At 54.7% G+C, this 26,491-nt stretch overlaps 1 protein-coding gene across 3 annotated transcripts in view; it reads left to right on the top strand.

Annotated features, from left to right (window-relative positions):
• Positions 1 to 664: 664 nt before the first annotated feature.
• The window catches only part of CYTH4 (cytohesin 4), a 35,787-nt gene continuing 9,960 nt past the window's right edge, over positions 665 to 26,491 (top strand). The window contains exons 1-9 of one of the 3 annotated variants that reach the window (XR_001111342.3): positions 665 to 829; positions 1,122 to 1,374; positions 13,365 to 13,447; positions 14,286 to 14,350; positions 15,889 to 15,955; positions 17,462 to 17,580; positions 19,212 to 19,292; positions 21,493 to 21,605; positions 24,073 to 24,221. Coding sequence is in view for 2 of the 3 variants with exons in the window: in XM_064368012.1 (XP_064224082.1) it covers positions 1,356 to 1,374; positions 13,365 to 13,447; positions 14,286 to 14,350; positions 15,889 to 15,955; positions 17,462 to 17,580; positions 19,212 to 19,292; positions 21,493 to 21,605; positions 24,073 to 24,221 (696 nt within the window). In the remaining variant the exon portion in view is untranslated. Of the gene's footprint in view, positions 830 to 1,121; positions 1,375 to 3,849; positions 13,023 to 13,364; positions 13,448 to 14,285; positions 14,351 to 15,888; positions 15,956 to 17,461; positions 17,581 to 19,211; positions 19,293 to 21,492; positions 21,606 to 24,072; positions 24,222 to 26,491 lie in introns of those variants that run through there. The other 2 variants (XM_064368012.1, XM_012476387.3) reach the window with 2 other exon arrangements.

The following is a 26,491-nucleotide window of genomic DNA, read 5'->3' on the forward strand; positions in this document are numbered from 1 at the left end:
GAATTTTAACCAAGGGAGAAAAGTGAAGTAAAAGGAGAAAGTGTTTATTGAGCACCTACTATGTCCCAAGCATCTCTGACGCATCCTCTCACTCCATCGTTTCCAAATCCCCGAGTTAGTGTTATTCCCCTTTCGTAGATAAGCAGGCCGGGTGCAGTGGCTCACGCCTGTAATCCTAGCACTTTGGGAGGCAACGGCGGGCGGGCGGATCACGAGGTCAGGAAATCGACACCATCCTGGCTAACATGTTGAAACCCTGTCTGTACTAAAAATATAAAAAATTAGCAGGGTGTGGTGGCATGCATGTGTAATCCCAGTTACTCGGGAGGCTGAGGCAGATGAATCGCTTGAACCTGGAAGGTGGAGGTTGCAGTGAGCCAAGATCGCACCACTGCACTCCAGCCTCGACAACAGAGCGAGACTCCATCTCAAAAAATAGATGATAGATAGATAGTTAGATAAGCAAAGCGAGGCTGACTATCCCGAGTCCACATGGATCCTGAGGGGCGGAGCTAAGAGTCAGACAGCTGAGTCAGGCCCCAAAGTTCATACGACATTACAGAATAGCTGTTGATGAGTTTTGGATTTGATGATGAGCTTCCCAGCAGCCTGGGGAGAAGGAAAACAGAACATATTACCAGATTGCTCACTAGACAAGAAAAAACCAGGTATTTCTTTGAAGGGAAGCAAAGCCCCTTCCTACCACTGAATTCATTTGTCTTTTCTCAAGTGGGAGTTGGAAGAGAGCTTGTGGGGTGGAAACTACCCGGCCCCACTAGGTCTGCCCAAGTTGCTCGCTCCTATGGCATCTATGTGAGGAGGCTGCCAGGTAAATGCCCCGGTCCCCGGAGAAGGGTTCGCCCTCAGTGAACGTTGTCCGCTGTACCTGTGTGTGTGCGTGTGTGTGCGCACATGTGTGCGTGTGCATGTGTGTACATGCGTGTGTGTGCATGCATTTGTGTGTGTGTGTGTGTGCGTGCATGTGTGTGTGCCTGTGCACATGTGTTTGTGCATATGTGTCTGTATGTTTTTCTGTCTCACTTTCTCTTTTTTTTCTGACCCTCCCTTCACTTCATCTGTTTTGTTTGTTTGTTTTTTCCACCTCTGTCCCTCCCTGGCAGAGGTCCCTGCTGTTAGAAACTCTGCCAGTTTTTAGGAAGTGCTGCTGTGTCAGAAGCCTGCACACGAGACCCCAGTGGGCCAGGACTGACTTCCTCCCCACACAGAGCTGGGCGGGGCAAACAGGAAGGGGCCTGTTACAGTCAAGGTGACGCATCCTTGCCAGGCCAGCCTGAGCAGCAGCTGGGTCCACAAGTGACAGGAGCACGGGTCATCTTCCCCCCAGGGGCATCGGCATGGACCTGTGCCACCACGGTAAGCACCTGGGGTCGACCTCTCTGGGCCTCAGCGTCCTGTCTTTTATAATGGGGGCAGCAGCCCCTGCCTCACAGGGTCCTAGGTAAGGGAGTACAGCACAGGCAGAAATGCAACTGCAAGAAACAAACATTTGCGGGCTCAGCTGAGGTGTCCAGTTGTGTTCCAGAGGCTGGGCACACAGCAGTGAGCAAAGGGACGCTGTGCCCACTCTCATGGGCTTGTGCCCTAGAGCAGGGGACAGGCACTGACTCTAAGGTCATGTCACATGTCCGTTGATGGCAGGTAGGATGAAGAACTGTAAAGCAGGACAAGGAAGATAGGAGGGCATGGGGGAAAAGACCCCAAGAGGAGATGCTATCTAATGAGGGATCCCATATAATGAGGCAGGTGTCAGCTAAGGAGCTTTCTAAGGAACAAACATTCCAGCCAGAAGGAACAGCCGGTGCAAAGGCTCAGAAGTGGACTGGGAAAAGTGCTCTGAGATTCAGATGATGATGTGATGTTGGTGATGGCAATGTTTGTCTGGGTGACACAAGGCTCCTTCTTGGCCCTCTGGGGTTGGGGTGGTCTCTGGGGAGGCTGAGGACACTGCCTAGAGCCAGGGGAGGGCCAGGAGTGAGCAACAGAGGGCCTGACTGAAATCCTCCCTGGTTACTAGGACAATGTGTGTGGGGAGAAAAGAGGGGAAGGGAGGCTGCAACGTTGGGGAGGGAAAGAACAGGCAGGGTCGTGTTTTGGGAGGCAAATGGAAGGCCCGGAAGAGGGGCCAAGTTTCTGCACCGTGGATGTCAGCGCGCTCCAGAACTGCAACCGCTCTGCTGAACGCGGCCGCTGCAATTCCAGAATGTAAGGGCTGGTGCGAGCTGCCTGCTCCCCAGGTCCAGGTGACTTCAGCCTTGTCCAGGAGCACTCTTGCTTCAAACACACCTAATGTGGAGCATCCCGGCCCCACCCACTGGGCTTCCCCCTACTCCATCCCCAGATGGACGCCTCAGGCCGCAGGGAACACAGTTAGGGAACCATTGATCCATTTCAACAGCCCCCAGTGGCAGAAGGGAGAAAAGAGACCAAGGGAGGAAAACAGCCTCTCTAAGGCAGGGACAGGACCGAACCCTGTCCACTGACCCACTCTCTGACCCCTGCCTCTCCTGTGGGCTTTGGGGGCTCCCACAATCACAACTCAGTGAGCACAGCTGGCGGGGCACCTGACAGGCACAGGGAGACCCCGAGAGGGGCAGCTCTTGGCTCAGGCCTCTCAGCAGATGTGAGGGTGGGACGAGGCAGAGAGGGCACCCACTGAGATGCAAGCCCCCGCCTGTGTGTCCAGCAGGATGCTTCGTCCTTTGGGGTCCTAGCATACTGAGGTTACAGGGGTGGCTCTCTCCATGGTGCAGATACAGAAACTGAGGCCCCAGAGGTGAACTGGAGGCAAGGACTGACTTGCTTGACGTCACACGGCCAGTCCGTGGCAGAGCAGGGATGAGAACCTGAGGGAGAAAGCCCCAGGTTGGCCGGGGCTGTGAAGGCAGAGGAGGGCCTCGGGGGCCAGAAGGGGAGTCTCTGCTTTGCTTCAGCCAGTACTAGGGAGGAAATGGATTAAATGGGGTCAGTACAGCAAACGCTGGTTCTCCACTGAGTGGTTGGTCTTTTCGTTCATTCACTCTATAACCGACATTCCCGTGTGCTATGCAGTGCTGGGGACAGCAGTGATCCAGCCATGGGCCTAACCCTGGGGGACAGGTGTGGGTCTGAATGTTGGGTGTGGGGTGGAGAGGCAGGAGACAGATTCTGCAGGACCCTGACCCAGCTCTGCAAATGGACACAGACCTAGAGATAAGAGAAAGCACTTTTCTCACTGGGGCAGAGGAGATCTGGGAAGACCTCCTGGAGGAGGAGGCCAGGGGGAGGGAGGAAAGGTCATTTCCCTGTTGCCCAGAGTGGGTCTTACTTGAGGCTTCTCCATGGCCCGGTGACTTCCCCTCTCTGAGTTCTGATTATTTGTCATCTCAATGTGAGTCCCCTCATCCTGGCCTGGCCTGGGGAAGCGGGGATTGGGAGTTAGCCGGATCTCGCTGGGGTTCCAGCTCTGCACCATCCTGCCAGTGGTCATGACCAATCTCTTCCTCCTGTGGGGCCTCAGTTTCCCACCAGGGCTGTCTCCCCCACTCTCCTGCAGTGGGCCTGTGTCCGGAAGCAGGTAAGGCGCCCCCGCCCCCCCACCCCAGGGCCTGCTGGGAAGGTGAGAGGGCTGGGCAGCAAAGACAAGCACCAGCACCGCGGTGGTGCAGAGAAGACAGGCCAGGCAGGCGCGGTTAAAAGCAGAGGCAGCTGGGCTGGGGGAGAGGAAGCCACACTCCGCAGAGCCTGTGGGGCGTGTGGGGCGTGTGGGGCTGGGGCGGGGCGGGGAGCAGCTCCGCCCACACCCCCTCTGCCCCAGGGTCCCTCCCACTGAGACCTTAGGGCCCTGAGATGGTGTCCTCCTCCTGCCTGGAAAGGGGAAGTGAGGCCAGCTGTCCTGGAAGCAGGGCTGCAAGCTCAAAATTTCTAAAAATACGACGGGAAAGAGGAAGGACAAAGGGGAAGTGAGGAGGAGCCGGGGAGATGGGCACCCTTGCCAGCCTGGGTGCAAGGGCAGCCCCAGCCTGGGGGCTTGGGGTCAGGGTCCGAGCGGTGCCTTGCGAGGTTGTGAGAAGCACACAGATAAATAAGGAGGAAACGGGGTCGGTGGTGGTGGTTGTGATAGTAATTTTATTATTTTTGTGTATTAGTAGCAGTATTAAAAATACATCTCCCGGCCAGGCGTGGTGGCTCATGTCTGTAATCCCAGCACTTTGGAAGGCTGAGGCTGGTGGATCACCTGAGGTCAGGAGTTTGAGACCAGCCTGGCCAACATGGTAAAACCCCGTCTCTACTAAAAATACAAAAAAAAATTAGCCAGGCATGGTGATGGGCGCCTGTAATCCCAGCTGAGTAGCTGAGGCAGGAGAATCGCTTGAACCCGGGAGGCGGAGGTTGCAGTGAGCCGAGATTGTTACACTGCACTCCAGCCTGGGGGACAGAGCAAAACTCTGTTTCAAAAAAAGAAAGAACAAAAGAAAGAAAGAATAATACGTCTCCCATGAGCCTACACCAGTGCCTGAAACTCCGTTCTCATCGGCTTAGAATCAGAAGTGGCCCCTCTCAGGCTGTGTCCTAGTGGCCCTACCTGAACCTCAATGTCCTAAACTCTGAAATGGGGAGAAATCGCCACTTTTCAACAAATAGGGGAAGGGTGAGGAGGCTCTGTGTGTACCATGTCAGGATACAGCAGCCCTTGGGCCATCGGCGCCATCATGTGGGATCAGATGTTTTGACCGGTTGCCACCTGCTAGGGACAGAACCCTGTCAGAAGGGGACAGGGGACTGAGGATTCACAAACACACTGTCACCCACAAGGGAGTATGAAAGGAGCAGTGTGGGGTAAAGACGCAAGCAACCTGCTCACTATCCCCATGCAATCCCACTCCCCTGGGAACCGTGCCTCAGTTTCCCCAGCTCTACAATGTTGGCTTTGCAAGGGCAGGGTGGGGTCAATTGCAGGCATCATTCTGCATCTTGTCTTTATTCTCAAACATGTAACCCTGTCACAAACCCAGGTTTAGCGTCTGCCAGGTGTTTGACAATTCGTATGGACTGATCAGGCTTTGGAGGCTCTACATCAGGGCTGTGGCCTCCGAGCCCCAGATGGGCCCTGATGTGAATCCCAGCCCTGCCACCCTCCAGCTGTGTCACCTTCAGCAGGACACTTTGCCTCTCTGAGTCTCAGGGGCCTCACCTGTAGGATGAGCCTGGAAATACCTTCCTGTCGGAGTGGTTGTGGGATTCAATGAAAGAGTGGATGGGAAGAGCCCGGAGTGTGCAGAGCCTGGCACACCGTAGGTGCTCAGCCGGCATGCCTTCCTTAACCAATGGCGTGGCTTGGTTATGGAGCCATGCAGATCCCAGAAATGCTGTGGGGAATGGCAAGGGGTGGGGGTCGGGATGGCTCCTAGACGGAACCCAGGAAGACCCCTGAAAGGGGATCTGGAGTAGGAGATGAGGAGGAGCTGCTGGCAGAGGAGAAGGAAAGGCATTCTGGGCGCAAGGAATGGCGGCGCAAAGGCTTTGGGAAAGTGTTGGAAATAGATGCTGGGTGCCACAAAGAAAAATCAGCACTGAGACAAAGTATCTTTCAGCAACACAATGTTTACTTCCTGAGCTGCAGGAAGGTTACCCTCACTAGCCATCGTGCCACGAGAGTACAAAGAACAAAGGGATACACACAAATTTATCCCTTACGCATCTGGGGTCATCCTTACTGCTGTGTCTGATCTTCATTGGCTGGAGCCAGACCTCACAATCTAAACTAAAACCCGATTGGCTAGCAACTTGAAACTTTTCTAAACAGGTGAAGACCATAGAGAGCTGGGACATGCCTGTGAGCACGCCCAGCACAGATATCTTGGTTAAAGTACAAGGACATAGAATGTACTATGTGCCTGTAAGCATGGCATGTCTAACAGCTACACAGGATAGGGCTTCACAAAGTCATTAGCACACGTTAAAAAGGAATCTTTCTACTTCCCCACAGAAGGCGAGAGCTCAGGGGAGTGAATGAAGGGCAGCCAGGGATGCTGAGCATGGAGCTGGGGTGGAGGAGGGCGCAGTGTGAGAGGAGCATGGAGGGGACACACCAGCAGGACTGGGGAGATTTGGGGCCTTTGTCCCCAGGACAATGGGATGCTGTGGGAAACTGGACCAGAATGGGTAGGAGAGGCAGGGAAGTATCCGAAGGCCCCCCGAGCAAAGTTACAGTGACCAGGACGACAGTGGGGCCATGGAAGGGGAAAGAAATAGACAGGACTTGGTGCTGGAGGAGACCCAAGGGCTGAGAGCCAGGTGGGTGTCGGCTGCCTCCTGGGGAAATGCGGACCATTTCCAGGGCTCGGGAATTCAGGGAGAGGACGGGGAGGAGGGGGCATTCTAGAAGTTCAATTTGGGCACAATGACAAGAGCGGTGGTGATCAGTACATAGGGGGATGGTAGGAACTGAAGCTCGGAGGAGAGGCTGAAACAGAGGACCTATGAGTGATTCCCTGGGTCCTGAGGGCAGGTGGGAGCCAGGAGCTGATGAAGTCCCATAGGGAGCAGGGAGATGGGCCTAGGATGAGCCCCGGGGGCTCTGTCACTCACTCCTGGCCATTCGCACAGTGGAGCATCTGTAGGAACACTAGAACCCACCCTGGCTTCTCTCAGACAAGCAGCCAGTCTGGAATCCACTCAGCCTCCTCCAGCAGGTGCGTCCCGCGCAGAAACACAACCCCAGGCCAACAGGAAACCCGTCCAAAGCCAACAAATGAAACAAAACAGAATCCGAGAGTTCACCTCTAAGGCAGCCCGAGGTGATTGGTTTTTTTCCATGGATGAGACCCGAAGGCCTCCCTCCGAGCTCCTGCCGGAGGAGTTTCGGAGCCAGCTTCCAGCACTGCCTCCCCGGCTGTCCCTGCTCTATGTCTTCACGCAGGTGGCCCTTACACCTTCCATCCCTGCATGTCCCAAACAGCTTGAGAATCCACCTCTCCTGGGGCAGAGGTGGGGGGATCAGCAAACCAGGGTGCAGATCCTAGCACTGCCACTTCCCGGGTGTGAGACCTGGGGCAAGTCACTTCTTCCTAAGCCTCAGTGTCTCAAACAGGAAAATGTCTACTTCAAAGAGGATTAAATGACAGCATTTATACAGAGACTGGCGTGGAGTAGGTGCTTATGAGCTTGAAGTGTCACAAGACTCTTGCTCTGTCCCCTGGTATAAGTGTCCCCCTCAACTCCCTCCTGGAAACAGGACCTCTAGACCTACAGAGACAGAAAGCAACTCCAGAGTGGGCCAGGCGCAGTGGCTCACACCTGTAATCCCAGCACTTTGTGAAGCCAAGGTGGGTGGATCACCTGAGGTCAGGAGTTCAAGACCAGCCTGGCCAACATAGCGAAACCCCGTCTCTATTAAAAATACAAAAATTAGCTGGGTGTGGTGGTGCACGCCTGTAATCCCTGCTACTGGGGAGGCTGGGGCAGGAGAATCGCTTGAACCTGGGAGGCAGAGGTTGCAGTGAGCCAAGATCGTGCCACTGCATTCCAGCCTAGGTGACAGAGCCAGACTCCATCTCAAAAAAAAAAAAGAAAAGAAACACCAGAGTGGGTCACTGGTGGAGAATGGCAGGTGGGGCCACTCCCACTCCCACCCCTGGGTTCGTGGACCACCTTGGGGAGACAGAGCACCACACAGCAGTCTTAGATTTAGGGCATATGGTGCCTCCTGGAGGATGGTGCCTCATCCAAGCAGGATGTCACCTCCAGCCTGCCACCTCAGCTGCACCTTCTTAAGGCTGCCTCATCGCTCCTTCTCAAGGCTGCCCCTTCCCAAGCCTGCCCCATCGCTCCACTCCGTCAGGCCGGCACCTTCCAGTGAAATGCTAGAGAGGACTGGTGGGTCTCAGGGCGACATGCTCACTTCACACTGTCTTTGCTTGGTCCACTGTGATGTCACCCAGCGTGCTGTGTTGGCAGATCAAACACCCTAAGCCTCTGGATAGTTAGTGGTGCTGGCCGAGGCTCTGTGAGCAGGAAAGGCAAACACATTTCCAACACATGTTGATTCCAGGCAAGATGTATTGCTGACTTTTGCAGAATAGAAGGGGTCTAATGGAATCCATTTGCCCCCGGTCTTCTGGAGAAGCAACGTGCTCAGCAAGCGTCCCTGTTGCTGGCAGAGTGGACGTCCCGTGGTGGCAGTAGCTAGAGGAGGCATGGAAGCGGGGCCACGTAGCACCCTACCCAGGCCATACAGCTGCTACACTCAGGCACCCATTGTGCCCACCGTAGGGAGGCCGGCCAGAAGCTGGCTACCCACTGGCCAAGCTATTGGCGCTGCCGTGCCTCTCCTGTGGCGGGTGCTTGCTGCGAACGTAACATGGTTTACAGAACTGTCCATGATTTGTGCCCACTCCCACGGGGTCATCTACCCGCCTCTTCTCCTGACTTCTGTGTTTCTGATCTTCCCATCTTCCTTCTTTCTGACCTCTGACCAGTAAGTCAAGCCAGTCGCCACCGCCCATGATGCATGGATATTCTGACTTCAAGAAGCCACTTCTCTTTCCACAGGAAGTGGATGGCCAGGTGCCCTGCCCAAAGCCCTACCCCCTGGGAGGACTTGCCCTCACACTGTCTCTCTAGGATACCTTTCAGCAGGCTATAATTCAGCCGCTGACCAGTTTTCACTTTCAAACTCCGAGTCAACTCATTCTGCAACCAACCTCGGGCATTTTCCTCCATCGCCAGAAAGTCATCAGGGACCCACCCACGTGGCCACGGTGTAAGCTCAGGGATGGGCCCTGGTGCACCAGCAGCGGGTGATATGAGGGTCTGGGCCACTTATCCCCAGAGCCTACTAGAGCCCTCTGGCTCTGCTCACACCTGCTCCTGTACTGAGACCAGCTCAGTCGTAGAGACCCCAACCCAGGTGCTGCTGAAGGAATTAAGAAGTAGACACAGCAAAGTGGGACTATCAGGAGGCTGACAGCATTCCAGGCTGAGAGCCTCAAGCAGACCCTGACCCACGTACTTATTCTCCCTGAACAGGTGATTATTATTAACAAACAGGTGTTCCGTGTTTTCTCATAGAACAAAAATAAACCAGGCAAACAGCTGGTGCCTGCCTACCACTGATCAAAGACAAACTAGAAAGTATTCTCCAGGCCGGGTGCGGTGGCTCCCACCTGTAATCCCAGCACTTTGGGAGGCCGAGGCAGGCGGATCATGAGGTCAGGAGTTCAAGACCAGATTGGCCAACATGATGAAATCCCGTCTCTACTAAAAAATACAAAAATCAGCAGGGCATAGTTGCTCGTGTCTGTGATCCCAGTCACTTGGGAGGTTGAGGTAGGAGAATTGCTTGAATCGGGACCTGGGAGGCAGGGGTTGCGGTGAGCTGAGATCGCGCCACTGCACTCCAGCCTGGGCTACAGAGTGAGACTCCATCTCAAAAAAGAAAGAAAGAAAGTATTCTCCAGGAGGGATCCCCGGGGGCAGGGTCACATATCCGGTGCTTAAAGAATTGTTTTAACTGCCGTGTGATATACATATACTGTTTGCTACTTTAGAATGCCCCAAGCAGTTTTCCGCTTGTGGGGCCCGCTCGGTTTTCCTTGCCGTGGTTCTCAGCAAACAATATAATTTATCATACGCATTAGGAGTTGTCCCACACTCCTGGGTGTACCACTTTCAAAGGACTGCTGTTGGCTTGCTTGACATTCTGACTTAGTGGGTCAGATGGACCCATCTGGGCTACTTAGTTACGTGATGCTCCGTGGGCTGGCACTCTGTCTCTACCAGGACCCAGTGCCATTCCAGGAACTGTTTTCTGCATAATATATAATTCTCTGCTGCAGGTGGCCTGGCCTTCCTCCAGAACCCTTGGGGGTCTACACTGCTTTCTCCCATTGGGACCCACCATAAATTGCACATGGAGTCTTTCCCATCCCTGATACTGCTAATACCCCATAGGGCCCACCAGGTGGCACGGCCCAAGCGGGCCCTCGTACCATGGCACACATCTGCTGCAGATCCTTTCCGGCAGTGGGTCTCACAGCTGGCAGCCCTGCACGTCACTCAGTGAGAGGGTGGGAGTGGCTTCCCCAGGGCTAGAATAGGCTGCCTCAGAGCTCAAAGAGACCCACCAGGTGATTGTATTTCCTGCTAAGCGGTGGAAGACACAATAGGAAAACATTTGTCCTTGACTTTGGAGGAGCTGTCCCGGAAAGGATGGCACCATCTGAAAGCTTCGCTAATGCAGCAAGTCCCCAAATCATTGTCCGGCTCCTCTTCCGCTATCTGACCCAGGCGACTTCTATCACATCTGGTTCAGTTAACACGCTGTCACCATACAGTGAGCCGCTGTGGATTCTAGTTCAGGATTCTTTGGGCTATGTTATGAGAGCAGGCAGGAGGGTTCCTATAACCCCAGGGGCCAGGCCTGGAAAAGGGTCCAGCTGTCCACCCCACGTGGATGCCAACTGTTCCTGGTCCTCCTTCCCAATGATCACACACCCTTTGCAGGGCCACGTTCCTCTGCTCTGGCAGACACCACATCTGGCCGGGCAGCTGCAGCTGGGGCTTCCTCAGTTGGTTTGTAATTGTCTGCGGCCATCCTCCCGACTGGAGAAGTGCTTGGGAATGGGGTGAGGGCCATTGCTCCTGTATCCTTTAGGTCCCAAGCATGGCACTCACACCTGCCCTTCCCCTCAGGGTATCGTTCTTGATTTACTCTCTTAGCTGTGGGGATGATGGGTCAGCTTCATGGATTTCCCAATAGCTATTCCCACTACAAGGATCCTGACCCCATGAGCCAAGGTACCAGTACGGAGTCAAGTACCAAGGACGTCCATTCCTCACCAGGGGTCTGGCCACTAATCAAGCAGACCCCTGGTGAGCCGGACCTGGCCAGGGCTTCGTTCACCACCTGGTCTCTACGTACCCCCACTCAAAGGTGGCCTTGAGGACACTTCAGTCTCGAGTGCTGATGCCAGCTTGGATCCTGTGTCCAACAAGCCTCAGAATGTTTGGATATTCCCCTTTCCCCAGTGTACAGTTACCGGAGTGAATGGCCACAGGTGTTTCTAGGGAAGAACCAGGGAGTCATTGCCATAGACACTTGCCACAACATTGCAGGACTCTTCCTTCGGGACCCAGCCTCTCTTTCAGTCCGGAGGTTCTGGATCTGAAAACTGAGGCAGGTCCTGAAACCAGTCAAGGGATCTTGGCTTTTTATTGTAGTGGCCGCCCTTGGTGGGGGAACTCCCGGGTGAGGCAGCTCCCTTTGGCTGAGGCTAGTTCCTGGGGAGGGACTCAGCTGTGAGCGATCAGCAGGCTTCACTCCCACCGGCTGGGGTGATGGCACCTTGGTCCTGACGAGGAGAGCCCGATGCACAGGGCACCCGTTGTATGCATGTTGGACTCAGCATATGTTGGATTCTTGCTGGGTGTTTGAGAAAGTCTAGCTCTTTTCTTCCTGACAGCTGCCCTCTGAGGTAAGGGTTATGGTCCACATTTCACAGATGAGGATGCCGTATTCGGTATGTCTCTGGTTTAGCTGCTTAAAGACACTCAGAATAACAGCAAACAAAACATTCTTAAAACTGATTTCTCTCTCACTGAGAAGTCCAAGCGACCGGTGGTCCAGGTGAATGTGATGAGTCTTCTCCGCACCACTGCCTGGGGACCTGGGCTCCATCCAGCCTGGTGCCCTGCCACCTCAGCGTGGGCTTTCATCTCAACATCCACGACAGCTGCTTAGTCACGAGAGGGAGAAGCTGGGAAACGGAGCGCTCAACATTCCCTCTGCATTCATTTGAGGGAAATGATGTCTAACCTTGTAAAAACCTTCAAAAAATGTGCCCAGGCACTTCCTGATGCTGGAACTTGAAGGTCAGAGAGGATTTGGGCAGGCGGACAGCAGAAGGCATCCCAGAGTACAGGAGCTTCCTGGGCAAACATGGGGAAGTGGGACTGAGTCCTAGATGGTTCTGGGGCAGGAAGGAGCTGGCAGACTGGGCTGGCAGGCTCTTGTTGGGAATGGCAGGGAGTAAGGCTGGCTGCCAAGGCTGGAGAAGTTGTGGAGGCCCCAGGCTCAGGATGAGGTCTCTCTCTCTCTCTCTCTCTCTCTCTCTCTCTCTCTCTCTCTCTCGAGTAATAGGGAGGACATGTTACTCAGAGAAGGAGAGTGTTGTGAATGGAACAGAAGCCACCATGGAGCATGGAGATGGGACAGCTGACCCAGTTATGGGAATCATCATAGCACTTGCATAGAATGCCAGCACACACAAGTCTTTTTTTTTTTTTCTTGAGTTGGAGTCTCACTCTGACACAGGCTGGAGTGCAATGGCGCAATCTCAGCACACTGCAACCTCCGCCTCCTGGGTTCAAGCAATTCTCCTGCCTCAGTCTCCCACGTAGCTGGGACTACAGGCATGTGCCACCACACCCAGCTAATTTTTTTATATTTTTAGTAGAGATGGAGTTTCACCATGTTGGCCAGGATGGTCTCGATCTCTTGACCTCATGATCCACCCACCTCCATCTCCCAAAGTGCTGGGATTACAGGTGTGAGCCACCACGCCCGGCCCAAGTTTTATTTAATTTAATTCATTTCCAGGTGGAGATGAAAGAACACAGGCTTTGGAGTCAGCCCAATCCAAGGTCCCATTCTGGCTCAGTAACCTTTTCCTTGTGGGACCTTGGTTGAGTTACCTCACCTCTCTGAGCCTCAGTATCTGGGGGCAGGGACTATAAAATGTCCCCCAAATCCAGTCTCCCCATTCTACATAGTAAGGCCATCAGGACTACCCGGTTACAGGCTCATTTCCCAACCTCCCTTGCAGCTAGATGTGGCCACGTGACTAATTCTGGCCAATGGGATGTGAAGAAAATGCTATGCCACTTCCTGGTTGTTCAAATAAATAAGTGAATAAAGAATGAGCCCGTGAGCCAGCGGAGGAGGAGATTCAAGTTCCGGGGAAGGATGCATGCATTCAGCGAGTGTTTAACTGAGTGCTTCTGATGTGTCAGACTCTTTCTAGGTGCCAGGGACACAGCAGGGAGCAAAAGAATAGAACAGCTGAACTCTTGTGGAGCCAAAAGTCTAACAGAAGGGACAGAAAAGATGCAAGGAAACAAGATGCTTTCGCGGAGTGCGGGGTGGGGGTTGTGTCTATCCAAGGGGTGGGAGAAACAGGAAGCAGGGCGAGAGGGGAGGGAGCAGGGCTGCTTTAGAAAGACATTCGGGGAGGCCTCCTGGAGGAGGCAGGCTTCAGTGAGGAGGAGAAGTCCTGAGCTTCTGGAGGGAAGGGGGCCCTGAGGTAGCGAGGGCGAGGGGGTGTAGCCGGAGCTGAGTGATGGGGAAGCCGGTTCTCTCTCTGCAGAGCCCGCGGAACTGAGCAGCGTGGAGGCGGAAGAGTTGCAGAGGATCAAGTGGCACCGGAAACAGCTCCTGGAGGACATCCAGGTGAGCGCACACTCGTGTCCACACACGCTCGCACACGCGTCCATGCCCACACACGCCACGCTGCACGCTTGCCCGCACCCCACCAGCTCCCGACCCAGCCTGGTCAGACAGTGTGGCCAGTTCTGGCCCATATCAGCCTTGGCCCCAGCCCCAGGAGCAGCATCTGTGGGCGTGCTATGTCGTCTCTGTGTACCTCAGCATCCTCTTCTCTAAAGCCCAGGGGAATTGCAAAGTCCCTGAAACGAGGGCCTCTGCTGCCTATGCGTGGTGTCCCTGTAGTACCTGGCACACAGTGGGCACTTAGTCCAGGGTGAGCAACAGATTAAATAAAGGGAAGCCAGAGAGAAGCTGGGACGGAAACTGAGGAGGCAGTAGGGAGCCATGGGAGGGATTTGAGCAGGGGAAGGGCAGGCTCCATACAGTGCTCCAGAAATACACCAGCAGAGGGAGGTGGGCAGGGGGAGGCTGGCTTTTCGGGTAGGCTCAGCTAGAGGGCAGACTTCATGGCTGCTGAGCAGAGAGATGGGAAGGCTGGAAATAGGTTGGGCAAGGGGTGGGGGCTTGGGGGCTTGGGGACTCCCACCCCCCTAAGACAAGCAGAGGCATGGGTGCAGACAGAGGTGACAGTTTAACACAGGACTTTGAGATTATGCTACATCCAGGGAGGGGACCTGTCAGTGGAGGGTCTCTCAGATTAGGGTCTCAGGGCAGAGGTCAGGGAGAGGGGCCAGGTTTGAAAGTCATGCCCAGGGGTGGGAGGGGTCATTGTGGTGTTAAACCCCCAGGGTTCTAGCCTCCACCCCTGACTCTCCCTGTCCTGCCCCCTGCCGCCCCACAGAAGCTAAAGGATGAGATTGCAGATGTGTTTGCCCAGATTGACTGCTTCGAGAGTGCGGAGGAGAGGTGAGGGGCCTGGGTGGGGACCCCCAGAAGCTGTCACGGTTGCTTCCCAGGGATGTCATAGGCCTTGAATGAGCAGGGGCCACCGCCGGCCCCCTGGGCCTGGTGAAATCAGGGATTGGCCCTGACGAAGGAGGTAGCAACAACAAGACAGGAGCAGGGCGGCCCCAGCCCCAGCCCGGGTCTGGTCAAGTCCCTGCTTCCAGGCTGACCCTCTCTTGAGAGACACTGCATTCCTCCCCTCCCCCACCCAAAGTCTCTCCTGACCCATCACTGGCCACATCCATCCTGGGATAGGCAGGGAGGAGGGAAGCTCAGCCCCAAAGGGCAAGGACAAGGAAGCCCAGGGCCCCAAGAGGACAGAAGCCTGGCCCCATCACACCCCACTACCACTGACCCGCACCACCTCTATGGAAAACTCCCACTGTTTTCTGTTTTGTTTCGTTTTTTGTTTTTGTTTTGAGGTGGAGTCTTGCTCTGTCACCCAGGCTAGAGTGCAGTGGCAGATCTCAGCTCACTGCAACCTCCACCTCCTGGGTTCAAGCGATTCTCCTGCCTCAGCCTCCTGAATAGCTGGGATTACAGACACACACCACCATGCCTGGCTAATTTTTGTAGTTTTAGTATTTTTAGTAGAGATAGGATTTCACCACGTTGGTCAGGCTGGTCTCGAACTCCTGACCTCATGATCCACCCACCTCGGCCTCCCAAAGTGCTGGGATTACAAGTGTGAGCCACTGCGCCCAGCCAAAAAACTCCCACTGTTTTGTGACCTGGGGAACATCCTGTCCCTCTCTGGGTCTCAGTTTCCTCATTTATGCACCCAGAAGGTTAGGGCTGCTACATAGTCCCCTAGGGCCCCAGGGCACTGACTGACGTGCTATGTCCTGGGAATTCCCCATCCTGCTCCTGCCAGCCCTTAGGTCTCCGCCTGTCCATGCCTGTCCAGCCTTCTCTCCTCCCCCACCACACATGCGCGCACTCACACACGTGCACACACACACAAGTGGCCGTTTCTCCAGCTCCCCTATCCCAGCCACACCGTAACAACGTAACACACCTACACCTCGCTGTTTAGGTGCTTTAACCTCTCAACAATGCTGGAAGGCTGGTGGTGGTGTCACCTCCATTTTACAGATGGGGAAACCAAGGCCCAGAAGGAGGGGGTGACTCGCCCAAAGCAGCTGGGCTCAGATTCACATCCAGGAGCCTGGCTCCTGCACCTGCACACTCAGCCCTTGCTCCCCGTCCCCGTTTTCTTGCGCGGGGCCCCTCCACAGGCTCCCCCATGGCAGCTCCGGGGTCCTGAGAGCTGCTAAATGCTCTTGCTGGGCACGGACAGAGGGGTCCGCTGCAGAGCTCTGGGAGGAGCCCAGGCCTTGCACTTCTCTCTCCTGCCCAGGTAGTTCCCATGCAGGGCCTGGGGACCCCACTGGGAGGTCCCTAGAGATATGGGCTCCCATGGAGGCAAGTGTCCTTGGGGAGTGGAGAGGGTAATTCAGGGTCCTGAGGCAGCGAGGCTGACGTCCTCATGTCCACAGCCGGATGGCCCAGAAGGAGAAGGAGCTGTGCATCGGGCGCAAGAAGTTCAACATGGAGCCCGCAAAGGTAGGCGGCTGTAGAGGGCCGGGGCCGCAAGGCGCGGGGCCGCGTGGGAGCACCTTTCCAGTGTCCTCTCCCTCCCTCAGCTGACACAACGACCCCTTTCCAGAGGAGGAAGCTGGGCCTACCAGCGCTGAGCATCTTATCCAGCACCCCATGGCCAGCTGTGGCTGGGGGCCCTGTCTACTCCGAGGCATAAGCGCCCTGGGGCAGAAGTTAGGAGCCAGGAGCCTGGAGGAGGCCATGATGAGTGCGCACTCGGCCTAGTCCCTTCCCCACTCTGGGTCTCCATTTCCTTCTCCAAGAATGTGGCTTGGGACAGTGAGGCCCTGGGATCCGGGGCTCAGGCTCCAGAAGCATCTTCCAGCCCTGGGCTGGGGGAGAGTCAGTCCTGTGGTCCCGCCACCCACCCCTCTGCTGGCAGGGTCAGCACTCAGGGCCAGGCTACCATTCCCGGACACCATTCCCAACCCCTCCTGCCTCAGAGCAACCCCAGCCCCACCCCTCACCCCACCAGGTGGCAGCTGGGCATCCTTTCCTGAAAGGATGGAGACAGAAGGAAGCCGCAGGCAGACACAGCGAAGTGGGGTCAGGGAAGCCAGTAGGAGTGCCAAGCTGGGGTCCCTGGAAATTTACTGCTCTGGCTTAGAAGGCGCTTGTCCTCATCACAGGCCCATTCACCTGTCACAGCCACGGACCCTTGGACTCCTGCTCCCATCCACAGGGACCCCCACAGGCTCACACACTCACCGAGCACCTGGGGGTGTCCTCTGCACCCTCTACCTGTCACTCAGCCCTCATGGCCTGTGCCTACCTTCCAACAGTGGAATACAGAGGAATCTTCAAGTAGAATCAGAAACCAACCCCTCCAACTCCTAAAACTAGGATGACCAGCCCTGAGTGCCTGGGTGGTGAGGGGAGATGTTTGTGATATCATCAAATCCGAAAAGCAGCTTTAAATGTGGCAGGTGCAGTCCGAGCGCATTTTCATATAGAAAGGGCAGGAAGGTCACCACAATGGAAGCTGTCTACCTCCCAGCGGGTAGGGCCCGGGCAATTTCCTCCCCTTTTGATTGAGCTGGTTTTTTCTGACTTTTATACAATAGACATAGATGACTTGTATGAAAGAATGAAACATTATTTTTAAATAATACGAGTTTTAGGGGAACAAAAGAAATGGCTGAATCATTGAATCTTAGAATTACAAACTCCTAGAATCACCGAAGCATATAATCAAAGAATGTCAGACTGGAGGGGACCCTGGGGAGTACCTAGCATGAACCTGGTTCACGGCAGGAAGGCTGACTTTCTTGCACGCCTCCAGTGTTGGGGAACTCACCACCTCACAAAGGCAGCTCCTGTGAAGGAGGGGTCACAACTTCCCAGAACAGACTGTGCCAACATCAGAATGCCCGGCCCCAGGGCTCTGGCCATGGGAGATTGCTCCTCCCTTCCCCCTCCCAGGCCTGCTTCTGTGCAGCAGCTGCTAACAGGTTCTGCCTACCCCTCCAGGGCATCCAGTATTTCATTGAGCATAAGCTGCTGACCCCTGACATCCAGAACATCGCTCGGTTCCTGTATAAAGGCGAGGGCCTCAACAAGACAGCCATCGGGACCTACTTAGGGGAGAGGTAAGAAGGCGTGGAGCTTTGGGGAGGCAGGAAATGGAGGTGTACAAGTGTGTACAGGTGTGTGATGTGCAGGTGAGAGAATGGGTTATGTTAGGAAAGGCATCGCCCCTAGGGCTGGAGAGGCTCACGGATCATCCCCTCCAGATTCTGAGTCAGAGCCCGACTGCCTTCATTCATTTGGTCATTTATCCAACAAATAAAGGCTGCCTAGGGTCTGTTGTGTTCCAGGCACCACCCTAAGCCCTGGGTGTACACCAGTGAATAAGACAGACAAAGCTCTCGTCCTCAGGAGGTCCACGCTAAAGGGAGAGACAGTTCTCAGTATATGCAAAATATCTTAGAAAATACGCTCTATGGAATACAAATCAAGCAGGGAAGGGAAGTCAGAAATGCTGGGGATGGGCCAGGCGCAGTGGCTCACGCCTGTAATCCCAGCACTTTGGGAGACCGAGGCGGGCGAAGCACTTGAGGTCAGAGGTTCGAGACCAGTCTGGTTAACATGGTCTCTACTAAAAATATAAAAATTAGCCAGTCTCATTATATTATAGGTGGCAGGCACCTGTAGTCCCAGCTACTCGGGAGGCTGAGGCTGGAGAATCGCTTGAACCCAGAAGGTGGAGGTTGCAATGAGGCAAGATTGCACCACTGCACTCCAGCCTGGGCAGTAGAGTGAGACTCCATTGAAAGAAAGAGAGAGAGAGGGAGAGAGAGAGAGAAAGAGAGAAAGGAACGGAAAGAGGGAGGGATGGGGAGGGAGGGAGGAAGGAGAGAAAGAAAGAGAGAGACAGGAAGGAAGGGAGGGAGGGAGGGAGAGAGGCTGGAGGCCATAGGTTGGGGGCTGTGATTTAGAATAGTGTGGACAGAAAGGGTCTCACGGAGAAGGTGACGTTTGACCGAAACATAAAGGAGGTAAGGGAGCGAGCAGCGCAGACGTCTCGAGGAGGAGCAGTCCAGGAGGAGCAAGTGCAAAGGCCCTGGGGCAGAAACAGGCTCAAGAATCTAGATTGGACGGGAGGAGAGAGGGAGGATGTAGCAGGCAAGGAGGTGGGGATCTGTGGGAGGGCTCTGGGCAAAGGACCGGGCTGGTCTGTGGGGTGGGCCAGGGGATAGGGGTGAAGCTGGACCAGGGAGTCAGCAGCACTCTCCCCAGTTCCCAAGGACACCTCCCTCCCGGAGTGAGCAGGGGGTGGAGATGGCAAGAAGGTCACCCTCCTGCTCCAGGAGCTGGGGAGAGGAAGGATACAGGGGAGGCTGGCTTCTCTCCCTCCCCTGTCTCCTTAGATGAGGAAGCTGGGGTTGGGGAGGTCAAGTGGCTTCAGCAAGGTCACCAGGTGGGAAGTTACAGGAAATGAGGAAGGCCTGGACTGAGGCCAGGCCACTCCAGAGCCAGGGCTCCCCTCCCGGGCCAGCCCAGCACTAGTGAGCCGTGAAGGTGTGTGCCTTCGTGGGAGGACAAGGGTGTGTCCTTGGGGTGTGATATGGGTGGGACAGGCGTGAACGCACCAGATGGCAGCTGCACCCCAGAGGGACAGATGTCTCTCTGCTCTCCCTCCCCCACCTAATCCCCTCCAGGAGGTGGGTGCCAGCAAGTACCCAAGTGTGTCGCCCCCTCCCTTCCGCCCCCTCCCCAGGGACCCTGTCAACCTGCAGGTCCTCCAGGCCTTCGTGGACTGCCACGAGTTCGCCAACCTCAACCTCGTCCAGGCCCTCAGGTGAGTGGTCCAGGGGCGGGGTCCCGGCCCTCAAGGGTGGCACAGCCCCAGTGCCTAGGGGCGTCGCGATCCACACAGCTAACAGCACAAACAAAGGGTTGGGAGCAAAGAGGAGGCGGCGAGGGACAAAAATGAGTTCATGATGGCGCTGCCTCACAGAGCTGAGGTGGACCGCCTGGAAAAGGACCTAGTGCCCTGCAAATACTGCCTTCTTACTATGCTGGGGTCCCGTCACACCATATTTAATTATTCTAATCCTTATTACTGTATTACTGTCATTCTACTTTTTGGATTACTGCACTTTTTTTGTTTTTTGCTTTTTATTTTATTTTATTTTATTTTTTGAGACCAAGTCTCACTCTGTCGCCAGGCCAGAGTGCAATGGCATGATCTCGGCTCACCGCAACTTCCGTCTCCCGGGTTCTAGCGATTCTTCTGCATCAGCCTCCCAAGTAGCAGGATTACAGTCATACGCCATCACCCCCGGCTAATTTTTTGTATTTTACCAGAGACAGGGTTTTGCCATGTTGGCCAGGCTGGTCTTGAACTCCTGACCTTGTGATCTACCCACCTTGGCCTCCCAAAGAGCTGGGATTACAGGCGTGAGGCACTGCGCCTGGCCTAGTGCATGTTTAGTTTATTTCATAAGACTACTTAGTATGTATTCCATTTCTTATTATTACTTATTAGTTCCTAATTGGGGTACTGTTGCTACCCATTTTTTTGTTGTTGTTGTTGAGACAGTCCCATTCTGTCACCAGGCTGGAGTGCAGTGGCATGATCTTGGCTCGCTACAACCTCCGCCTCCTGGGTTCAAGCGATTCTCCTGCCTCAGCCTCCCATGTAGCTGAGACTACAGGCACGCACCACCACGCCCAGCTAATTTTTGTATTTTTAGTAGAGATGGGGTTTCACCACGTTGGCCAGGATGGTCTCAATCTCCTGACCTCCTGAACTGCCCGCTTTGGCCTGGCAGAGAGCTGGGATTCCAGGTGTAATGGCCGTTGCTACTCATTTTTACAGCTACAGATTATCAGCTTGAAGCACAAACTCTGGAGTCAAACTACACAGTTCAAATTTCAGCTTTGCTACTCACCCCCATGTGACCTTGAGCAAGCCACACACATGCACAAATACAAAAATCAGCCGGGGATGGTGGCGGGTACCTGTAATCCCAGCTACTCCAAAGGCTGAGACAGGAGAATCGCCTGAACCCAGGAGGTGGAGGTTGCAGTGAGCCGAGATCATACCACTGCACTCTAGTCTGGGCAACAGAGTAAGACTCGGGCTCACAAAAAAATAAACCTCCCTGTGCCTCAGTTTCCTCATCCATAGAATGGGGATAATAATAGTGCCAACTTCATAGGATTGTGAAGATTAAATGAGAAAGTGTTTAGAACTGGTCCACAGTAAGTGCTTAGTAAGTCTTGATGCTGCTCAGAAACTCATATTCCAAGAAGGGGCATCTGATCTGGGCTTTGGAGGGTGAATAGGAGTTTACAATACAGAGAAGAAAGAAGCAACCACCATCCAGTGCTCTCTAACTCCCAGCTCTTTTAGGGAGAGGGGTAGGTGACTTGGGAGTCTCCCATCTTCATTCATTCATTCACTCATTCACTCATTTATTCATTTGCATATTTACTGAGCCATTGCTAGGTGCCCAGGACTGTGTGAAGCCCAGGAGGAGAAGTGAGAGATACAGGCACCGTTCTCACCCTCAGAAAACTGGGCTTCAAGCTGTGGAAACCGCCAACTTCCAGAGCTAGAGGGAAGTTGAGGTTCCAAGAAAGGGAGGCCTAGCAAGGGGAAACCCCTGCCCCGCGCCCTCCTCAACTGGGTCCCACTGCCAGATCCCAGGGCCCAAAGACCAGGTGCAGGGAGCCACAGAACCCGGGGCAGGCAGGCAGGGGCCCCTTTCCAGCTGAGGCAGGCTGGGCTGCAGTCAATGCTGGGATTCCGATGTACAGAGCGGGGGCGTGTGCTTCGTCCTGTATTCTGTAAGAAAAGGCTTTTCTTGGCTACCTCCCGAGTGCTTGGGACTCCCTGGTGCCAGTCCCACTTCCCGGTGAGTCCAGGTGACAGTTGCAGATCCTCCTATTTACAGGATCCAGAGACTAAGCCTGGGAGAGTTGGGGAAGCTTGCCTGGGGCCCCTGAAAGACCCCCACCCACTCGCTGCCCATGGCCCATTTCTCCCCCAGGCAGTTCCTGTGGAGCTTCCGGCTGCCAGGCGAGGCCCAGAAGATAGACCGGATGATGGAGGCCTTTGCTACTCGATACTGCCTCTGCAACCCGGGCGTCTTCCAGTCCACAGGTGCCAGGAGGGGAATGGGACCCCGGGCTCTGGGACCCCTTCAGCACTGCCAGGCATAGATTCCACAGACTCCCTCAGGCTTCCCCTGAGTACCCAGACCCTGGAAGTCTAGACCCCTTTGGTACCCTCACTGAGCACCAACTCCATTGCTACTGGGTGCTTGTCTGAGAGAGCTGCCTTGAGACACAGTTCTTAGGAGGCAGGAGATGATGGCACAGGATGCTAAGGCTAAGGGAGCAGCACCCCTGTCTGAGGGCAGGCGTAGGGGAATCAGCACGTCCAAGATGGCTTTTCAGAGGCAGTGAGTCCAGAATAGGGTTTTGAAGGATGAATAGGAGTTTTCCAGGAGCTTAAGGAGAGAAAGGGCCTTTTTGGCAGGAGTTGCAGTTAGAACAAAGGCCTAGAAGCATGAAATGGCCTGGGCAGGGTGTAGGGGGCAAAAGGGGCATAGAAGGAGATCCACAAATGTCAGTCCTCCATACCCCTCTCTCCCAGGGCTCATGTGAAGACATCCAGAAGACAGGGTGGGTGAGGAACCAGCATAGCCAACTTATCCTGGCCTTTTCTCTGGCTCTAATTATTATAACAATAACCAACCCTGTATGCAGAGTAATCCTCATGCACTCCTTTTTTTTTTTTTTTTTTAAGACAGGGTATCTCTCTGTTGCCCAGGCTGGAGTACAGTGGCATGATCTCAGCTCACTGCAACCTGCACGTCCCGGGTTCATGCAATTCTCCTGCCTCAGCCTCCCAAGTAGCTGGGATTACAGGCGCCCGCCACCGTGCCTGGCTAATATTTTGTATTTTTAGTAAAGGCAGGGTTTAGCCATGTTGGTCAGGCTGGTCTTGAACTGCTGACCTCAGGTAATCCACCCGCCTCGGCCTCCCAAAGTGCTGGGATTACAGGCATGAGCCACCATGCCCGGCCAAAGTCACTCAATCCTTACATCAACTGTTTGAGGTCAGTAGTCTCCTCATCCCTCCCCGATGCATGGAATATAGCTTCAGAGAGATGAAAGGACTTGTCGGCTCACGCCTGTAATCCCAGCACTTTGGGAGGCTGAGGTAGGCAGATCACGAGGTCAGTAGTTCGAGACTATCTTGACCAACACATTGAAACCCCGTCTCTAAAAAAATACAAAAATTAGCCAGGTGCGGTGGCACGCACCTGTAATCCCAGTTACTCAGGAGGCTGAGGCAGGAGAATCACTTGAACCCGGGAGGCAGAGGTTGCAGTGAGCTGAGATCGTGCCACTGCACTCCAGCCTGGGTGACAGAATGAGACTCCATCTCGTAAAAATAAATAAATAAATAAATAAGAAAGAAAAGAAACGACTTGTCCTCAAGCACACCACCTCCTGGCTGTCCACGGACAAGCCCTCCAGAGCATTCGCTCTACTCTGAAGTTAGATCTTAATTTGGTGCTTGCTGGTTTATTATCTGTCACAAGTCTAAACGTCCTGTCAGGGCAGGGACGCTATCAGACCGGTCATCAATGACTCCCAGGCCCACAGCACAGGGTATGCACTCAATACATAGTTCTGGTAGGAAAGAAGGCATCTTAAAGAGCAGATTTGAATCACTGTGCAATTACTTCTTAATTTTATGATGTTGGGCATATATAGCTTAACCTCCTGCACCTCCATTTCCTCATCTGAAGAATGGGAGTGATAACAGGACCTGCCTCAGAGGATGGGCATGGAGGTGTGAGAGCTTAGCACAGGGCAAGCGTCAACAACGCTCGGTACCACTGCTATCAGAGGTAGAATCATCGATGTTCTCAAACACGCAGCTACTTCAAAGATGAACCTCCGAATGTCAAGGATGGGGAAGCTGAAAGTCAGGGAGGTCAGGTACTTCCCAAGGTCAACCAGAGAGTGGGAGATGCAGCTGGAATCAGGGCCCAATTACTCCACAAAAGACCTCACGGTGGCAACCCCCTCCCTCCCCAGCCGTCAGCCCAGCCTCCCTCCTGAGCACATGAAAGTCTGAATAATGGGAGCGGCGCTGGGGCTCAGGAGCCCCACAATGCCCGCCAGATTGCAGAACAGCACATGGCTCAGCCCTGAACAGTGCTGCCAACAATGAGTGTTCCCCGAGTTCCGAGAGGCAGAGAACAGAGTGGGCAGGGGGCTGGAAGGGCTCCGCCGGTAGGAGGCCTGGTGCCGTGGCTGAGCGAGGAGGATTGAAGCGAAGGGAAGGGAGAGTGGGCCTGGCAGGGGGCCCAGCAGGAGCCACAGCTCGGGGATGGGAAGGGGCTCAGAAAGAGAGACTGAGGTTCCTTTAAGGCGGGGTGGGGACCAGCAAGAGTGGGAGGGGTGGGGAGGCTGGGCCTCAAAGGTCAAGCCAGGAGGACAAGGTGGACCCTTAGGGCTTTGCGACAGCAGATTCTGGGCCCTAGAGGGTACCAGGGCAGAGGCAGGGAGAGTGGCCAGGGCCAGGACTGTGACCACTGTCCCCTCCGCAGACACCTGCTATGTGCTATCCTTCTCCATCATCATGCTCAACACCAGCCTCCACAACCCCAACGTCCGGGACAAGCCGCCTTTCGAGCGCTTTGTGTCCATGAACCGTGGCATCAACAATGGCAGCGACCTGCCGGAGGACCAGCTGCGGGTGAGAGGCACTGCTCACCCAGCCCGACCCGGGCATCCAGGAGGGCCCGTCCTTAGAGGGATGGCCAGGGAGGGGCTTCTCTGAGATAGACAGCCCCCAGTGGGGACGCGGCTGACACGGCCCACCCAGGCTGTGACTGTCTTGAGAGGCACCGTCACAAAGCGGGTTGGTCCTGAAACCCGCCTGCTCAAGAGAGGCCCCATCTTGAGAAGGATGTCCGAGATCGACCACCCAGGAGGTCCACCCAGACTTAAGCCTTTGGGGGACTCTGGGCAGCCATCATTCACATCTTCCCAAAAGGGTACCTCACACACCCAGGTCTATTTCTGAGAATAGAGATTCTTAGACTCTCAGCGTGTCAGGCCCGAAAACCCTCAGACTCTGCTCTAAGCCCTCTATCCTTTAGAGATGATGAAACTGAGGTCTTCCAGAGGTCCTACTTGAGCTGGGGAGCCAGGCAGGAGCCAAGCCTCTGGCCTTTTCCTCAAATAGCCTGCACCCCGCCACACCACGCTAGGCTCTGCACCCAGCACAGGGCCCCAGGGATGAATCAATCAACCACATGTGCTGCCCTGACCAAGTTTGGGGTCTGGTGGGAGGACCATATACCTGTGAATTACAAGCCGTGCTGACTGTGGGGATGGAGCTCTGGAGACACACATCTGCCATCTCTGCAGCTGTCTTGCTCTGGAGGCAGGGGGAGGGTGCCATCCTGGAAGACTCCCCAGAGGAGGTGACTTCTGAACTGGGCCTTGAAGGTTACATGGGAGTGTTCCAAGAGGAGAAGTGGGGAAAGGACATTTCATAAGGAAGAAGTGGCCAGAACTGAGGTGTGTCCTGGTTGGGAAAGGAGAGGTGTCTTGTGTGGCCAAGGTGTAGCATATGTGGACAGTAGTGGGTGGCAGGGTGGGGCCAGAGGCTCCAGGGCTTCAAATGACAGCCTCTGGAGTTTGCCTGTTTCCTACGGGCCACAGGGAGCCAGGGGGAATTCATAAGAGCAGGAGGGAGAGATTGAGAGCCTGGCTTGGGAAAAAATGAATGGACAAGTTCACTTCAAGATCTGGAGATGCCCCAGAGCCCCATGAGCTTCAATCCCCTCCGTGGTCAGAGCCCAGCGAGGAGGAGAGGAGGGGGCGCAAACATCACTGTCCCAGCTGGGCACCGAGTATACCTCCCACCTCCACGGCTGGGGCGGAGCCTGGATCTGCAGTGATTCTGGTGCCCCTCGGTATTTGAGAACTGCCTCACCCTTAACCCACTCCTTGCCCGGTCCCGAGAAGAGGAAGTGCATCACAGAGGAGCCAGTATGTAGCATGAGGGTTTGAGCTGGTTAGAGCTCAGGTCTGCTCCTGTCTTCCCCGTCTGCCTGCTAGGTGACCTTGGGTGATGACTCACTGGAGTTGAAGCCACTGTCCCCTCTGCCAGAAGAGCGGGAATAATAATACCTGTGTCCCAGATCTGCCACCACGGGGAGTAACTGTTTTAAATGTTACCGGCAGAGCGTGTGCCAGGTATATAATACCTGCCTCCTGCTCGGCTCCCCAGCTAAAGTAGGGCCTTGTGGCTTATGTCACTATTAAAAATAATTAATAATGATAAAAAAAAAAAACCCAGTGCTTAGTAAAATGCCTGCAACATAAAAGGCATTTGAGCATTGGTGACTCATTTCTTGTGGGGTCCTCATGGCGCAAGGCAGGCACAAGTTGTCTGGCAGGGAATGAGTTAATTACCTCCCAGCACTGGTCCTGCCGCTCCCCCAGGAGCTCCATTATTACCTCCAGCTCCCAGTGAGCCCTCTCCAGCATCTGCCTCCTTAGCTCTTGTTCCCAATTCAAGCCTTTTGTTAATAACAATGCACCACATTTGTGTGGAACTTGTAAGTTTCTTCTCACCAGGCTTTGGGGTCTATTATCTCAATTTAGCTTCAACGTCTGCCCGGGAGGTCTAGGAAGCCCTTATTATCCTCTTTGGCAGCCCAGAACAGAGCGCCAGAGTCGAACCGCATCCCTCCCAGCTACCCCACTTTCTGGTTGTGTGACCTTAGGAAAGTGGCTTGACCTCTCTGAGTTCCAGTCCATAGGATTAGTGCAGAAGTGTAAGGCAGTCAGCCAAGTGCTGGTGTGGTTGAAGGGGCTAATCAATCCTGAAGCTTCCCAGATCAAAAAGGAACACACAGGCCGGACACAGTGGCTCACGCCTGTAATCCCAGCACTTTGGGAGGCCAAAGCGGGCAGATCACAAGGTCGGGAGTTTGAGAACATCCTGGTCAA

The sequence above is a fragment of the Aotus nancymaae genome, unplaced genomic scaffold (assembly GCF_030222135.1).
Source record: "Aotus nancymaae isolate 86718 unplaced genomic scaffold, 86718_ANA_hifiasm-v0.15.2.pri h1tg000076l, whole genome shotgun sequence".
Lineage (NCBI taxonomy): Eukaryota > Metazoa > Chordata > Mammalia > Primates > Aotidae > Aotus > Aotus nancymaae.